The sequence below is a fragment of the Dermacentor andersoni genome, chromosome 10, assembly GCF_023375885.2.
Source record: "Dermacentor andersoni chromosome 10, qqDerAnde1_hic_scaffold, whole genome shotgun sequence".
Classification (NCBI taxonomy): Eukaryota; Metazoa; Arthropoda; class Arachnida; order Ixodida; family Ixodidae; genus Dermacentor; species Dermacentor andersoni.
Window position 1 is genome coordinate 46,791,722 of NC_092823.1, and position 18,580 is coordinate 46,810,301.

Genomic DNA, 18,580 nt, shown 5'->3' on the forward strand with positions numbered 1-18,580 from the left:
TTGGTTTTTTTGGGTCAGGTGGTGTGTGTCACAAGAAACATTTTGTTCCTACGTCATGTTTATTGACAGCTACGGAACGATGGGTTTAGAGTGGTGCCGGGAGTGCAGCTCCCACGATGCCATCACCTGGTTTTGAGCTGTGAGACACCACGGCGCTTTCGAGTTACATGACAGCAGCATTGTATCTGGTGCCTGCTGATGTTGCGACCAAGGTAGCAAGCTCGCAAGGACGGTGCCGTATAAGCGCAGTCGACGTAAGCATGATGTCATCGCCTAATGTTAATCGCACTTGAGAGGAATAGTTCAGCGTCAACGTTGTGGATTTCGGGGCTGCGTGATAGCAGTGTCTGGCGAACGATCTGTGGAAGATATGGTGGGTATAGTGACGAAAAGTGGAAAAGCAGCGAGGTTGCTGGCTCACCTGGCCATGAATTTTCCGGCACCGAGTGGAGTGAGCTGAGGAGAGATCCTTTTGTGCGAACGTTAAGCCAGTGTCTTTGGAATGCGTGAGCTGGCACGGTGTTGGTTCATGGTGAGTCGGATTGGAATGCAAGGGTAACGCGGGAAATGCAGTGGACGTGACACCTGGCTGACATGTCTCACCGTGGTGTTGTCTGAAATCCCAGTCACAAAAGGCAAATGAGCAAAAGTCTCACGAACCACAAAGGCACAGCTGGCGACTGTAGCATTTCACATGCTGCGCATGTGTGTGCGGGTGTGTGCGCGCGAACGCGCTTCCCTTTGTTCTTCGCATTCAGCGCTACCATGCGATTCGTGTCCGATGCTCGTCGGTGCTGTGGTACGCGCAAGCGTGGACTTACGGGGATAGCCCCTGAGCAGCAGTGGGATCACAAATGCGGATTTGGCCAGGCCGACATCGGGACAGTAGTTTGTCGTTGTAGAGTGAACAAGACGTGGAAGGCGCCATTGTCACATGATTTCCCGATCGTGTCTCCTGTGGTGTCGGTGCCCCGTAATACTTGTCATCCATGAAAGATTGCTCATCCTTGAAGTAGCTTGCATCAGGTGCCGATGGTGAAGACGACGTTTGTTAATGGCTCATTCAGCAGCATGAGCCTTTGAATGTGACTATGGCATGTTTCGTAGTCTATGGGGAAGTGCTGCACTTAGGAGATCTAAGAAGGTTTTCTTGAGGCCGTCATACATGTTCGCGTCCGGCCGCGGGGGATCAGACCGAGCAAAAAGTTTGCGGAAATGTTTCGCTTATGAAGCAGGTTTCGCTACAGCTGCGACATGCTGTTGACATACAGCTGTGTGTCTTTTTTTCACGCAGCAGCGATTCACAACACAAGGATGTGCGGATGGCAGAGCCAGAGTTGCAGACGCGGAACACCCTCCAGATTCCGCGAGTGGCCCTCCCATTCCAGTAGCTCAATGGCTATACAAGGAGCTCCGTGGTAGCTTGTGTTGAGCCAGTCTTTAGTGATGCTTTGATTGAACGTCCGCAGTCAACACTTGTGTGATGGCTGAGGTGCGATAAGCAGCCACATTCATCAAGGAAGTCGATGTGGCCTTCAAATCGGCCGGTATCACGGCGGACGTTCCTGTCTACAGATAAGGTAATAAACACTTGAAACACTTTCAGAAAGGAGCAATTGCAAGCCAAGCTCTACAAATAATTAATAGATCCGCACCACTGCAGCATCACACCATCTGCTGGTTCCCAGCACACCTCGGAGATATCGAGGACGCCCCTCGCAATCTCAATGAGATGGCTCACAGACCTAACCCTCCGCGACGCCACCTATTCTGGTCGTGACCTTCCCAGCGAGAATAGTGACCCTCCCTCCACATATAACGAGATAACAAAGCACTTTTATCTAGACCGCAGAATATACAGCGCACCTCACAATAAGCTCACCAGGCCTCAAGCCCTCGCGTTTAGAATGCTTCAAACAAACACGTACCCCACGCAGAACAGACTACATCACTACATGACTAACCTATACAGAACATCATACTGCAAAATTGCCATAGCACACTAGACCTACATCACTTGCTCTGGCCGTGTGGTCGGACCCACGCAAACAAGGATCAAGACTCCGCCAGGCTACAAGAAGCATTACGTAGCACGGACCTGGCGGAGCAGCTCTGGGCCGTCCAGCGAGCCCACGATGCGGCCAGGGAGTTACAACTCCTGGTCCCAACGTGGGAGTAGCCCGCTCTATGGGACCTTGCGTCCCGTAGCTCGCAAGACCTTTCATTAAAGTTATTCAATCCAATCCAATGACATCTCATAACAAGGATAATAATGAAACACGACATTGATTCCTTGATTCCTGTAAGCGCGAATTCGAAAGGGCGTCTAATATAAAACACAACTGGCCACATTCCTTTCTGACTTGCGCGCTAATCTAGACTGCAACCAACATGCTGGCGCTGTCTTTCTGGATTTTGCGAAGGGACCTAATAAAATACCTACTCAGTGGTTAATACGTCTACTATCTTTAGGAGTATACGTGCTAACCTACTATACTGAATAGAAAAGTTTCTAACCAATCGGATGAAATTTGTTTCTGCTGACAACAAAAGTTCCAATAAGATTTCACTAACTCCTGGTGTTCCTTAGGAATCGGTGCTCGGACTTTTGTTATTCCTGATATAGAACGACTTACCTCTTCACGAAGCCTTACAAATTCCTATGTCTGTCAAAGATTGCCTCATTTCGCGAACTGTCAATTACACTTGGCACCAAGCCCTTCAAGAAAACTTGCCCGCGTGTAGAAATGGCGTGAACGCTGAATCAAGACGCGAAACGCACGTAAATATACACATATTTTTTCACCCGTAGTCATTGTGTCCTTCCTTTCTTTTTAAACAGTATCCCACGCCCTCACAGAAAACTATCACCCCCGAATAAAAGCATAGATGTGTAAAACGCAACTTTCGTTACACTTCCCAAAATGTAAAGCCGTCGGCTTACAAAGCAATAGTTAGACGTAAGCTAGAATCGCGTTCGTCATATGGAGTCTTAACCAACGATTCCGGGGAAATGCCTTCGAATTGCTTCCGATCAGTGAAGTTTGGCTTCTCCGTTTTCGTAATTCAGATCAGGTCAGTTGAAAAATCCGCGTGAACCATTACCTTTGGCCGGAGCATTCCCCACCCTATGTCTATTTCACGCGATATTTTAGAGCCCCGTCGACGACACAAGGTACACCTGTTCGCATTTCTCACTGCACCATCATCAACAAGGCCAAAAGTCCAGAATGTGAAATTTGTAGGTGCAATGAGACGGTGGCGCACTTTCTGTGTGATTGCAGTCGTTCCAATGAACAAAAAAATTCCTCAGCACCACATTCGACAAGATTCACAACCATCCTCTTACGGAAGCCACAATTCTTGAACCCTAATCCCAGCTGACGTCGGCCCAAATTGATCTAGGGTGCTTTCTTTGTTAAAAAAGACGGGATTGATCGAGATCCTATAGAGGTGGCGAACTGCTGCATTCTTTCTCTTTAAGTCTTGTTTTCTAATATTTTCTGCACTTAACTCATTACCCTGTGCAGAGTGACCAACCGGACACTTAATCAGGTTAACGCCCCTGCATTTCTGCTTCTTGTTTTCCCCCCATTCTCATTGCACCGGCCAAGCTCTTCAAGTTACAAGACCACGTGCCCTCACTACGACATTTTCTGATTATTTATTTCTCCGCACAGCTACATTAGTGAACTCCTTCGCCGCGACATCACCGCGATCCCCTGCCATACTGATTTCTTTAGAGCCACCCCCAATCACCTGTCATCCTAAGCCACATGGCAAAAGTTCTTATATTATTATTCGGTAAAATGATTGTTTATGTAATACTCCCAGGACGGCTCTTCAAGGGAACAAATTCAAGTGGACTTAGCTGAGCCCAAGTTAGTACATATATAGAGGGTCCATCAAGAGGTGCTCATCCCAGTGGCACATACAAGAAATACGCAGTGCGCGTCGAAGAGGTGCGTTCAGGATTAGCACATATCCAGATTTACATGCCCAGTGACCCAAGGTACTCCGATAGCTAGATTTAAACCCGGTTCCCTAGCCACTTAAGCATGCTAATTTACCAATTTCATCGTAGGCTACTTAGTGACCCATGTTTGCAAGAAATAATTTAGGCGCGGACATAAACACATTTGCCCAACATGGTAACGTTCCAAAAGGATTCCACTAACATTCATGCAAAAAAATCCAGAAAACAATAAAATGCTTCTGGTTTCCACTAAAATGGGTTAATCTCGTTCATGTATTCCTGCAGCCGACCCTAGTCAGGTTCATGGAGTGTTTAGTATCCGTAGAATGCGCGCCTTTAGGAGGTGACAACAGGCCTGCACTTTACTGTCGCGACACACACACACACACACACACACACACACATATATATACATATATATATATATATATATATATATATATATATATATATATATATATATATATATATATATATATATCACGCCGAGGCAAGTCTGGCTAAATTTATACACTTCTAAACCATGACTACACACTTAACAATGGCAGGAAGATTTCGCAACCGCCTTTCTGTCGTCATTGCTGGCGCGCACAAATGCATTGTATGTTGTCGAATGCGTTTCGGAGAACTCCACCGCCTACCTACCGTGATTATTAACTGCTCATGCGGCCCAACGCTGGATAAAAATTTATGCAGGGTTTGGTGCCGGTATTGGCTAATTACTATACCAAGGCACCTATTAATCTGAAGAATTATCTGCAATGAGGCTTCTGCAAACGCTCGGCCTTTTATCAGTAGCTACGCTGCTCAGAAGTGTCGGAACACCAACCAGATTGAATCCTTACGGTAAGGTTCCTATCAATTCATTAGATACCACAAAGCCACTCGCCGTGTGCGTTGTTCATAATTTAGCAACGTTTACTTTCCACCCAATGAGATTCTATATCATATAGGCGATACTTATACGTAAACATTCATGTTTAATACCCGCATGTAAGGTGGGTACTATAGTTCACGCCAGCCGCTGACTAAGGAAGTTATCTAACGTTGAGCCTACCCTTGTTTTGTGAATTATTTGACCCGTTAGTTAGCGCATCTTAGCTTAGTTTGCAATGACAAATGATTTTTTTAGATGTTACATTTCTACTGGTAACGCCTTTCACTTCATTTTAGCATCATTGTCATTCATTTGAGGAATTCTAAGTCGCTGATGTCCTTTCAGCAGAGTACATCGCGGCTTGCATTCTCGCGTATTTCTTAAAATTCTCAGTAAAATAACAAAGCCAACGTTCACAGACATGAACACAGCAGCGGACATCCTACGTGATGCGACTTTTACGATGTCCCGAGATATAACGCAATTCGTGCAAATCCTGTTTGGATAAATATACCACAAATTTGTTGAGTTGAACGACGCCTCCTGTGCCCCAACAAGCACAAGCGTTGAGCCATTCCTAACCCGCAATCTGAAGTACGACAGCGTGTATTATTCGAATAAAAGCAAGAAAAAGTAACAATTGGATAGCATCATCCTGCCCATTTGGTCAGCAAAATTTACTAAAAAAGAAAGCATATTTGTTATGAAATATGTCGTCCGGTAATGATTGATCTCAGATATTCATTATATTTCCCACCTCCCAAAACATTACTATACATTGTATGATGCATAGCATGCAATGCTATGGAAGCCAGGAAAATATACCGTTGCAAATGAGCTGTATCACCCCGCTTACGAAGTTACTGATTGTTACGAGGTGCGCGCCAGTGTGGGGCACCTTACGAAGTTGCAAGGTTAGAGTCTCAGTGACGCGAACTTCTCTTTTTTCTTTCTTTTCTTTCTTCATATTAGCAATTCAGTAGAAATTTACTATTCGTTCTCTGATTGCCTGCGTAACAACACTATATGCAATTTTAAATTGCCAAATTGTCTGGAATGCTTCCAGCGCGAATTACTGACCTATTTCCGTTTCTTTTAAAAATTACCGCATCACTTTCTGGCAGATGACAAAACCAGACAAAAACAAACCAAACAGACTATTTTTGTACGCTGGCTCTAATTCTAAGCCTGTGCTTTAAAGATTTAGCTGGAAATGAAAAAACAAACAAATTTCACCATTGTTGAAAAAGAACGAACCAGTTTCAAAAGCCAAGCGTTTCTTTCCGAACCTCGCCTGGTTTCGTGACCGTGGCTGTGGCCTCGCTGTTCTCTTAACGAGCAGGCCAACCAATCACAGCAGAGTACACGTGCAGCGCGTGGAGCTGGGCTCCTTGAGCCACCACCAGATGGTGCTCGGCTCCGCGCAACGCGGCTGCGGTGGCGCCGGCCATGTGGGGGAAACAAAAACAAGCACCCGAAAGCTCACCCTGGCACATTCGTAATTAGGAAGTGAACGCTGATTGTCGATAGTATGGACTGGGATGGTACTGCGTAGATGTGCGCAGTGCCACCCAGCAACGATGTGTTTAAGGCCTGCGTCGTACTTGATAGTAGTCAGCAAGTCCGACATAGAAAAGGCGCCGTATAGTTCGTTTGCGCCCCTGCTTGTTCGAGTGAGTCCGTGTGTGTGCTTGTGTCCGTACCTGCGTGCGTGCGTGAGCTCGTGTTTCGACGCTTTGTCCACTAATACAGAGCTTCGCTGTATATAGATTCCAACTGGTCAGATCTGTTGCGACTCATTCAGAAATCTCCGGTAGAACACTTCTGACAGCCTCAAGAGATTTGCAAATAAGAAAAAAACGAAATACTTCAGGATGCTTTTCGATAACATTCGGTGCCTATAGCTAAACTCGTCCCAAGAGTCACTATAACCACTGATGCTCAAATGACATCTATTTATCTATAATCCCATCCCGTTGCCAGGCTCCGTCTTCAACACACTCGACATCAGGGCAAAAGTCTGTCAATTATTGTTGGATTACTGCTACCACTGCCTCAGGCTGAAGCTATTACCTTGGCCTAAGTTAACTCTTTGTTTCTCATGGGTACTTGCACCCCACTCCCCCCATTTTTGCGATACCCTATACACTCTCAAATGGGCTGATTTCACACTGGCATTCAGGCAGTCTTAATGCACAACACATATTGACCGTTTTGAGCAGCTATGGTGTCTATCGTCCGTTCTAGTACACCTTGACAATAGATCATTGGCAGTTGAAACTATTTGCACATGTCGCCGACAGAAGACATCGCAGCTGCAGGAGACGAAGGGACTACTTGGGCTTTTGAAAGAGACGGACTTGGACAAGCGGCTGTGACAGTGATGTCACGTACCACACAAGAGTGACGGACTGTAACTGACATGTGTGCTGTGATATGTGCACTCTCTCTCTCACCCCTTCCCATCTTTTATCCCCCCATCCCGCTCCCATGTGTAGGGTGGCAAACTGGTTGAGCTAAACTGGTTAACCTCCCTGCCTTTTCTTCTCGACTTTTTCCTTCCTTCCTATGGTGTCTATAGGGTAGACAGTTCAAGCGTTGGGCATACGCACCATCTTTTATTTCGAACCACATCTGACAACCGACATACTATTTCAAATGAGAGAAAAAAGCTTCAGAAAACTCTTCGACACTGCTCAATGTTGAGCTAAACTTGTCAGAAGAGTCATTAGAACCACTAGTGCCTAAATTGACCGGCTCGATTTGAATATCTTTATCGCGTCCCATTTCCGAACCTCCCTTAAACTTTTCAACATGAGTGTAACACTTTGTCTGCATTTTTTGGGGTTACTGATGCCAGTACCTCTGGTATAAACTGTTTAACATATCCCAAAGTAAACACTTTCTCTCCCTTGGCTACATGCATTCTCAGTTGTGAGGAATTCACTGTAGTATGGAGCCAGTCGTAACACACCAGTGGCATGTTGAACAGCAATATCTCCTATAAGGCACACAGTGCCAACGTTGGAAGCGCTCAACTTCCTTGAAAGTCCCAACAGCTCGACGCGAAACATCTCAGCTACAAGCAATTCGCTGCCTTGAAGGCCACGCTTGCATATTACTTTTTCGCGCAACGCTGTGGGAACTCTTTATTGAGGGACACTAGGATGCGGTGGCTTGTCCATATCAATGACGCTGTTGTCACGGGTGTGGTGCGACAGTTTAGCCGTCAATTAGTGCTCAAGTACGTGCCATTCATCTCCGAGTGGAAACCCACAATAATGCCTTTCTTGGCCTTGAAGAAGTGTGTTGCACCTTTAAGAAATCCAATCTGACTGTTTCGCACGTGCACGAGAATCCGGTGACTTACCTTTCCAGCTTGAACTGCAGGACCCGTTGTTAGGCCCCTCAGGAAGGCGTCCTAAGATGACTCCACCGTGCTGTCCTGCCATACTTGTTGCTTGTTATGGCCAGCATTCCCTGATGTTTTGTCCTGGTAAATGATTGTCCTGCGCAAAAATTTGACATGCATATATCAACAAAATACCTGAAGCCTTACTTGTAAACAGAGTGCCTAAAAATAGGCGACCTGCTGGTGCGTAAACAACAAATAAAACGCGAACTAACGTGCGTATTGCTTTATCGCAGTCATTATTGCACAAGAATGTTGCCTATGTACCTTGAAAGGGTCAATAAAACGTACTAAAATCAGCTAATTATTTACATTGCAGTAATATAGATCACGGATCATGGATTTTCTGCTTATGGCATTCGTTTATGGCTCTCAAGTACGTTCAATATCTGGAAATGATGATGTCATCGCGTACAATAAGCGCAAGCTTTCGTTTCCTTTTGGCAAACGCGAAACCGATATCAGGCAACAGCTTCTATAATGCAGTCTTGTTGAGCTCTACCATGTCGTCATCTCCGTTAGCCGCTTGTAGAACTTTCCGAAGAGTTGGAAGCTTTTGTCAGCGTACACGCCATGTGACTTCAGCCAAACGGCGTGAAGTTTGAAACGGCTGTGATTGTGGGAAAGAGAGCATGATAGTCGCTATACGAGGCCTCTTGTTTTAGGGAGGTCAGTTGCATGAAGTTACATGTGTACGAGCGCACAATCCCGTATCATCGCTTTCACAATATCAAGCATTTCGGACATTGCCTTCTTCGGCAATCACGTCTTTGCCGCTGCTTAGACGTTCACTATAAGGCGCTTGCACTGGTATGAAAAGTTCGCGGAACGTATATCAGAAAACAAGCGAGGAGGCGAAGCGCTTCCGCGAGAAGCAGGAGAGGCCATTTTCTTTGTGTTGGCTATCCAAACGGCACAACACCTGACAGGCTACATTGTAAGACGGATATCGAAAGCAACGGGCTTTGAATATTGCAGTTCTGAACGTGCATGAACCTGGTCTATTTGAAAACAGCAACGAAATCCTAAGTTTTATACTCAAGTGTACAATATTTTCAATTTTTCTTGCTTTGACAAGCGTTGTGCACTGTATTTCTCGCGTCGCAAGCACCAGCGCTCTCTCGCCCTCCGTAGCCTTGGCAGCGTTACGCACGCTATAAAACAGAGTATAGTGTTTCTTGTGCAGCCAAAATATCCATGCACTTGGGAAAACACTGCTTATGTTGCAAGGGCAGTGGGAAGACAATCTTGCTCCAGGACTGGCAGAAATACGACCAATGTGAGCGCAGTTAACAATGTGTAAGCGACTTCGCGTCCCTCGCTCTGTCGTGTTCGCCTGCAGCTACATCGACGCACAAAAGAAGTGAAATTCTCCTGCTTTCGAAAAGTATGAAAACTAGCCTTTACGTCTGCACCTGTGAGCCAATTGTTCCAATGTGTCGAGGCAGTAGGGCACAACGCTCAAGAAGCGTTGCTCGAAGAACCGCACAAAACAGAATTATCAAGTACACTGCCGGTACATTTCCAAGTACACTGAATGTAATGTTAAGGACGTTCCCGACGACCTAGTCCCAGGCGGTGGGTTACGTCCTTAATTGCTATTGGCTGTGGTATCAGCTTGCTGCTTTTGTGTAGAAGGTGTTCGGTTTACGACATTGGTTGATCTAGCATCTCTAGTCGTTACGGGTCGAAGTTATTTAAGTCTACCTAAATATTGGCTAATTGTTTGCCCTAAATGTCTACTCGAGTGAAACCTCTGATTCGGTGTCAGGAAACGATGCAGGATTTGACACGCACAATAAAAGCAGTTGATCTTCCAATTAGTCTCAGGAGTATCACGGCAAATTAACATAAAAAAAACCGCGTCTTCGTATTGTTATACTCGCCTAAAACATGCAAGGTGCAGGTATCCTGGCACCCGTTATGAGCTTGTTTCCATACTGAGTACGAAACAAACTAGGTACGGACCGCTGTAGATAAAACCGAAATTCTGATCGTTGCTGCAGCAAATGCAAGCCTATGCTAGTAAAAAAGTTAAGTTGGAAGTTGTGTAAGTCAGAATAAAGAAAATAAAACCTAATTTAGTGTGGCTAGGGTTTGATGCGTATTCGTCATTAAGCAGAAGTGTTTCTCATTGCTTTCGGTATTTGTCAGTGTCTGCCAAAAAAAATTGCGATTTCATGGCACGCATTTGCTGTAGCGGCCACTTCTTGTAGAGGTGATGAATGGCGATAGGATGATTTTGAACATTTTCTATACATTATAACCTTCATCAGAACGGGCCGTTGCCACCTTCCCGTTGTAGGGGTCTCAAACCATACAAATAAAGTGAGGTAGCGAGGTATTATGCGAACACAACCTTGTTCAATAACTTACGAAATACAGCTTAGCTAAAAAGGGTATATGTTTAGAACGTCACGGTACCACTACAAGCTACCAGAGATTTTGCACCAGAGAGAGAGAGAGATAATTTATTAAAAGGCAGGGCGACTAGCCTGAATTAGGAGAGAGAGATAATTTATTAAAAGGCAGGGAGATTGGCCTGAATTAGAATGCTCTTACCTGCTACTCGGTATAGAGGAAAAACGTAAAGGGGAGCAAAATTGGCTGAAGGCTTAGCTTGGTTAAGCCTGGAAGATTGCGAAAGCAATACCCTTGGCTGCGCCTCGGTTCGGCTGATGGTGTGGACATGGTTGCCCTTTGTTAAATTTATGCCTATACATCATCCGACATAGCACAAGGCAGCGCGCCGACCACTGCGAGGAGCCGAGCTGTAGCCCCATTTACCCTCCTAGTGTGACGTCACACCAGCGAGCGCCCTCTCTCGGTAGCGCTGCAGCAGCGGCGCGCAAGGCTTCGCCTCCACCATCGATGGCGCGAGCTGGGGCCCCGTCTCTCGGTCTCACGTGACGTCACACCAGCGAGCGCCCTCTCTCGGTAGCGCCGCAGCAGCGGCGCGCAAGGCTTCGCCTCCACCATCGATGCCGCGAGCTGGGGCCCCGTCTCTCGGTCTGGCGTGACGTCACACGGTCACGTGACGCGCAGCTGTGTAAGGAGGCGCCACGACCACCGATGGGCCGAAAGTGCGAGCAGTGTTGCTTTCGCAATAAAAGATGATGGCAACGCCTGGAAGAAGAGATGCATGTATACAATAACACCGTAAGACAGTGGCTACACGATAGCACCAAGTCAAGACCGGAGATCTATAAATAATCGAGATGGGGGCCAAATGCGAAAACGCGCGTGTACTTTGATTTAAGTGCACGTTAAAGAACCCCAGGTGGTCGAAATTTTCGGAGTACTCCACTACGGCGTGCCTCATAATCAGAAAGTGGTTTTGGCACGTAAAACCCCATAATTTTTTAAATAATCGAGAGCAGCCCATGTGCGTGTGGTCGCTACTGTGCGGTCACACATTGCGGGCAAACTATCCCTTGGAGACCATGTTTGTCCATAGAGAAAAACATTCAACAAAAGTGGACACTCCCATAGAGCACAATTGAATGTAACGCATCAAGCGGATGGGATTAACAGCTGAACCACACTTCCGTTTTTAGTTCTGGGAGCGCGCGTTTTGAACTGTAATTCGCACGCGTTACATCGGGTGCCTTGATCGGCACGGCGTCTGTAATTTTTTTTTTTTTTTGCTTCTGCTGCTCAACCGCACGTGGTCCTATTGCGCAACTGTTTTATTATATAACAAAAAGTGATTGCCAACAATCTACAACCCTCCATTACATCTGTGCCCCGTGCAATCCCATAAAGAAGACGCAAGGCGCCCTGTAAATGAGGAAATGCATATTTCGCTCTAATTCAAATGATTTCGCCCCACGTCGTGGCACTAGGTAACGAGCAGTATTTTCCCGTACGAAGCTTCACCGCAAGGCATCAGCCCAAAAAAGTAAATTACAAGGATGTGTCATGTTTGTATTTAGCCCTTAAAGGAACAATACCACATGTAGAGGCGAAACGTGCGAAAGTGGTGAATGGACGGCTTTACAAACAAAATTAGTTCGCCTCTAGATACGTGGCGAAGAAAATACGCGACTCATCCCAAACAATAATATAAAACGCCGAGAAAACATAGGATTTCCAAGTGCTCTCCCATTCCTGGGCATGATTTTCTGCACTTTAAGAATACAAATACACGGGAGACTGCGCGATTCAAAAGCAACTTCCAATACATACAGGTGGCCCCAAAGGCCCTTAGGACAGAGCATGTTCCTTCAGGGAATTTCCTCTACTCAAGACAAATGTCTGCGTGCAAAGCCTGTTTTCAGTCATTTATAAGACAGAGTGTGACCCGGCCTATGTGTTTCAAAAGCATAAAAAATTCATCATAAGTAGGTTGGGGGTAAGAGAAAGCGTCACAAATGCTCCCAGTAAGATTCAGTACACGCGAAATGAACTGCGTCACACGACCGAGCTACTTTTTGCTAACTGCGGCGCAACGGCGGGCGCGACCATTATACTTCAAAAGTACCCTAAAAAGAAACGAAATTAGTAACGTTTATGTTGGGGGCCATAAAAAGCACTTTGGATACTTATGCGTCTGGCTTTCACAAAATCAGTTGTTAGTGTAGCGCCTGTGTTCGTCTTCCTTTGTGTTGTGCCATTCCGCTGCGCTGTATTTCGAGATGGTTCTCGTGTCAAAGTACGAACTAGCCCAGCATTCAACTCTTTCATTGTCCCAGTAAGATCAGGTGGACACGCGAAACTGCGTCAAAAGACCGACCTGCTTTTCGCTAACTGCGTCACAAAGCCGGGTGCAGCGAGCGTGGTATAAAACTGCCGAAATAACTTCCAGTAATGTTGGGGCCCATAGCAGGCGTCTCAAACAACTCCAAGCACGAGGGATTAACTCTAACTACGCGAGGCGTCACAAGTCTAGTTTCCATGCCGTAAGAGCATAAACTGCTTGAAATGCATCGCCTACTGTTAAACAATATTTCTTACCTTGCCATAGTCCGATAGTGCACTCGTGCCGTGTCGAATTGCAGAAGGTACGCAAGGAGACGCTGGGCGCCCAACAAACAGGCTCCACCCAGAAGGTATGGGTCGCCGAACAGGCGAACTTCACATGCGCGCGTCTTCTGTGGCGTGTCTGGCGCATGACGCACGCATCTGGCGCGTTTGGTATGCGGTTAAATTGTTTCTGGCTAACGCAAGAAAAATAAGTCGGAAAGTTCATTTATACGCGAAACATCTTAGTTTTAGCTGGAAAGAATAAAAAGGAACAAAACATTGTTTTGTGTTTATTTCACATTCTTTTTTTTTTCGATGCTCGCGTTAGCTAACGGAGGGGACAAACACTAGGAGTGACGTGTTTCCCGTTGCAAGTTTTCACCCAGTTTCTTTCTCAATGTATTGCCTGTGAGTGCATGCTTGCAAACGGCCAGCGTCTTTCAATGTTACGCGTAGATAGCGCAGTCACAAAACAGGTGTTTGAGAGTCTTGGACACTTTGCAGCGTTCGCAATTCGGACTGTACGCATGCCGATAAGACGTGCATAGCATCGAGTGAAGGCGACCCCCAGATGAGTCCGGTCAAGCACTCCTGCTTGCAATCGCTTGAATTTAGCCGGGAGGCGAAACGCTTTGCCAGCATTGATTTCCGGCAGGCTGGTTGGTTGGTTGGTTGGTTGGACCCAGTAATCTGCTGTGCGATCTTGTATGAGCGCAGTCAAGAAAACGCTTGCATCAGTTCCCGACTATTCAATCTTTACATCGACGGCTTTAGAGAGAGCGGTCTTTGCGCATCAGTTATATCGTTGCCGGCACAGCGACAGCGACTAGGTGCCCATTGGAAGGAGACTGAGTGGCCGTTGAACGGCGCGAGTCCAACTACCTTTACGACGTCTAATGTTACATCATAATACTGGCCTCTCCTAAAGAAATCGACCACTTACAGCCCTGTTTCTAGATCATCTTCATTATTTTGTTTTTGCAGAAGCCGTCACTGGCTTCTTATTTTTACATCTCTACCAATTCTTCTTATTTTTACATCTCTACCAATTGGCTTTCCCATTTCCCAAGCTTTAACAGTAGAACTCCAAGCAAGGAGTCGTAAAAACAAACGGCACCTAACTGAAAACCAAAGCTGAACCGCGATTTACCGCTCATCCATAACGAGACCAAAGCGATAATTTTTTTTTTTCGCAGTCGTGGAGATAAACTCAAAGCAGATTATTCTGAGGCAATTGTTAGAAACGACTTATGCCGGAGGTTCAGCGAACATTCCATTAGTTCTACTACCAAGAATTCCACTGCGTCGACGAGAGAAGTAGACGCTTCTTCCGTAAGGTTCACGCAGTGCGCTGAGCGTTGCCAGAGCAACAGCCACGCACCTTATCACAGTGATTCCAAGGGCTCATTGAGCTGTGCGCATGGTCGGCTTAGTATTTCACTATAGGCCAGCCACGCGCAGTACTTACACTCGCGAACAACTTTCTGTTGCAGTGAAGGGAAAGCTACGGGGGTGGAGCTTCTGCACATGTGTTAGTGCGCGAAGTAGTCCGGCAACGTTTGACAGTGCTTTTCGTTGCTCGAAACAAAGGCTGAATCGACGCAGCTTCTACGGGCGGCGGTGTCGCGTTTTCTCAGACGAGGAAGGGAAAAGCCTCAAAATAAGTAAACATTTACATTCAGTGGCGTGTTTGGTCCTATATACCTAGTGCTAATAAGGTGGTTATGTTTTCTCTACCCGAGCTTAAACTAACGAGGATGAAAACAAGGAACTCTTTTCGTAAGCGCTCTCTCTTGCGCACGCTTTGCCTTCGTATCTTTCCCTTCACTGCCACAGAAAGTTCACCGTGAGTACATACGTGAACGCACACACTAGCTACGACTTGTCGGAAGTCGAGTCCTACACCAATGGGAGCTGACTTGCAAGCGTGTTTACCCGAGTGCTTTAGACCATCTCTTCATCGGAGAAACTGCACCAAGTTTCTACCATATAGTCACATCAGAATCATACGCGATGACACTGGAAGGGAGCATTGTCTGTAAGCAGGCTTTCTTAGGCAGGCGATATGATCTCAATGACAATGTATCCAATGACTTCGGAATTGTGTTGGCGTCGTTTAAACATGCTAAGAAGCCTCTAAATTTCAAGCCAATATTTTAGAGTTGCACAGCTGACTATATTGCGTAATGAACTCGTGCGTTTGCTTCGAGTTGTTGAGAAATTCGACTTTGCCCTGATATTTGCTAGCCGCCTGGTTAGCTCAGATGATAGAGCGACTGCTCCAGAAAGGCGATGGTCCCGGGTTCCAGTCCCGGACAAGGACGAATTTTTCTTCAACTGCGAGGCTTTTCTTTCGAGGAACCAGTATGGGTTGCTTTTGTAGCGATTTGCTACGTTTGCTTAGATGTCAATATTTCCCTTCATTATATTGCGTAATCTTTTGCACGGTTCTCTTTCATATCTTCTGGAGATGACAGGTGCAGAGTCCGTTTCTCTGAGTCCAAAGCCGAAGACTGCCCTTCAGTGGGGTACTTCTTTGATAGCAGATCTAGGCTTTGCAAACGAACTTGCAGCGATGAAGCGCCATTTGAATCAACTTCAAAATGCACCAGGAGGTGCAGAAGCGGTAAGATTATAGTGCTTTTACTTTTGTGCGGTTGACTATAACTTTGTACTGGTATATGCTACATACCCAACTTGCAAATAAGCGACAATCATAATGAACCATGCGATTGCAAAAAAGCATGAATAAAATATTGCGACCAAAAGAAATCCCATTTTTATTCTTTACAAAGAAGTGTTTATTGAATTGGCTGTTTCCGCGACGCGTTTCCGTGTCTTATACAGATAGCAATTAACGGCTTAAGCTTGTGTTAAGTTTGAACTTGCATTCTCGTTGATGTCAAGGAATCATAGGGAGAAATCACTTCCATACATGCAAACCAAAAAAATTTTGACGATAAAGCCAAACATTTATATTTTTTTTTACCGCTCCCTTTAGAACTTCTGAGTTTTTTGAAGTTATTTCTCGCGAACTATTTCAGTAAAATGTTTCCCCCAGTACAACCCTCTGAAAATAAAGTGTTCATTATTTTCTCTGATTATTTTTCATTGCCGATATAACTATATGATACTGTTAGACACGGTGAAGATCTGCTGTAAATATAATAAAATCTCGATTTCTTATTATCGGTTCCTCGTATGTAACGTCCAAATTGCGAATACTCCTGGTGATATATTGGTAATGCTTCGGGGAAAATGGCGAAAGTGATGTTACACTCCTCTATGCACGATGTCTGATTAAGCTGGAACTGAAAAATGTTACATAACAGCTCTTAGAAATCTTATGTATAGTTGGAAAACCTTTCGTGGACTTCTTTTTTCCTAACATTTTATTTTTTTTCGAATCACCCCTCGACCTCACGACACGCTTGCCTCCAACTACAAGAAAACATTTGTTGTCGCATAACCACATTGTTTTTGCTAACATTACTTCAGCAGCAAAAATAAAACTCGTCTTCGTTTTCAACCGCTTGTAACTCTTTTATTCGGTTGTATTTCAGTTGTCGTCTGCTTCATTCCACGGCGTCGTAATCACTGTGACGATGTTCCAATGGTCACAGTGTACTATTTTGACATCAATAAAGGACGCTGTCTTGCCGAGAGGGGATGCACATACAACGGAAATAACTTTCCTACTTTAGGAGAGTGCGAACGCACTTGCGGTGTCGGTAAGTATACCTACAGAACTGATGATGTAAGTGACAATTTAAGTTATATTCATGCTGTTAAATGACCAGTACTTCCATCCAAAGAAGGGCATGGAATTGTATAAACCATAGAGACGATAACAGCTTTTTGTTTTCACTAATACCGTGGCATAGTACCGTTTTACTTCATCATTAAATGCAACACTAATCATTTCGTTAATATTTTACAACATACGTGAAAGTTCGTCAGAGCACATACGTGATAAAGCTGCGTTTCCGTACCGGCATTGCGTATTTTTTTATAATGCTACAATATGCGTGTTACCGATGACGCAAGTGCTCTTATTTATCACGCATAGAAATGCCTCCAAAATTTTGCTACCAACCAGTTAGAATTTGTTTCTCTATCACGCACATAAATTGCCTTTTTATTGAATGCTTAAGAAGCTTATTGTTTCACACTTCGTGCACCCAATGCCACTCTCATCCAATAATTCCTAACGTAGGCTATTGAGAGGAACAAGTTTTCCATTTGTCGGTAAAACTTGTCAAAGGCCTTGAGTGGTGCACCTTGATACTAGCTCAATTACTTTCCGAATTCTGCCAGTAATCTATTTCGTGGGCAAATGTGAGCGCTCAAAATAGGTCAGTCGCGTGTGCCATGTATTCTGGTCCCCTTGAAACAGCAATATTCTTTTCTTCACTCTTGATTCTCTTCATTTTTGTTGCCTTATCTGCATGCACAAAAATAGAACGTAACTTGAGAAAAAGGTCCTGTAGCATTCCTGTCGATAAAGCTGCATCCCCTTGGTTGACCTTTTAGAGCGATTACAATTTTAGGAAACTTGCCAACTGGTGTGTTTTTATCTATCAAGCCCTTAACAGTGCTTTAAATTTTTACGAATCAAGCCTTTTAACAGCCCTTTCTGAAAAAGACAAATTTAAAACTTCTTTAACTTCTTTAATTTCTTTAAGTTAACTTCTTTAATTTAACCCACGGCGGTGGACCCGCCGTAGTTGCTTAATGGCTATGGTGTCGAGCTGCTAAGCACAAAGTTGCGCGGTCGACTGCCTGCCACGGCAGACACATTTCTATGGGGCCGAAATGTCAAAACATTCCTGTACTTAAATTTAGGTGATTGTTAAAGAACCCCAACTGGTCCGAATTTCCCGAGTCCCCCACTACGGCGTGCCTCATAATCAGATCGTGGTTTCGGTACTTAAAACCCCATACCTTAACTTTTTTGGCGGTGTGCGGATTCAAGCCCGCGTAGCAGGGGTTCCTCACACAAAGCACCTCTACACTTCTGCGATGTTCTACGAATTCCGGCTGGCAGCTAGGGAATCTTTCTCGGCATTAGCGCATAACGGCGCAACATCAGTACAATCCTAAAGGTTACTTGAAGGAAGGAGATGACGTCGCGAATGTAGCGGTACATGGTGCAACGTGTAGAGGGGAAAGGGTGCGAGAAGGATTCAGCAATAGTAGACTGCTTATACGTGAGGTGGTTCGACGGTCGCAGTACCGTGTGTCACTACATTGATTGAATGCTAATCACGTTACCTTCAACAGCCATCGTGAGATGCGTGCTGCGGTTTTTATTTTATATTCTTTTCTTGTTTACTATAAGACCTCACGA

The 18,580-nt window shown here is 45.2% G+C and overlaps 1 protein-coding gene and 1 long non-coding RNA gene across 4 annotated transcripts in view; one reads left to right on the forward strand and one right to left on the reverse strand.

Annotated features, from left to right (window-relative positions):
- LOC129380638 (uncharacterized) overlaps positions 1-18,580 on the reverse strand; it is a 251,218-nt gene that overhangs the window by 129,179 nt on the left and 103,459 nt on the right. The window contains exon 3 of one of the 3 annotated variants that reach the window (XR_008608818.2): positions 8,224-8,362. This is a non-coding gene — a long non-coding RNA (uncharacterized lncRNA). Of the gene's footprint in view, positions 1-6,110; positions 6,346-8,223; positions 8,571-18,580 lie in introns of those variants that run through there. The other 2 variants (XR_011890487.1, XR_008608819.2) reach the window with 2 other exon arrangements.
- LOC126543401 (uncharacterized) overlaps positions 4,598-18,580 on the forward strand; it is a 29,139-nt gene continuing 15,156 nt past the window's right edge. The window contains exons 1-3 of the mRNA XM_055062283.2: positions 4,598-4,822; positions 15,701-15,856; positions 16,794-16,961. Of these exons, the coding sequence (XP_054918258.2) occupies positions 4,738-4,822; positions 15,701-15,856; positions 16,794-16,961 (409 nt within the window). The 5' untranslated portion in view covers positions 4,598-4,737. The remainder of the gene's footprint in view (positions 4,823-15,700; positions 15,857-16,793; positions 16,962-18,580) is intronic.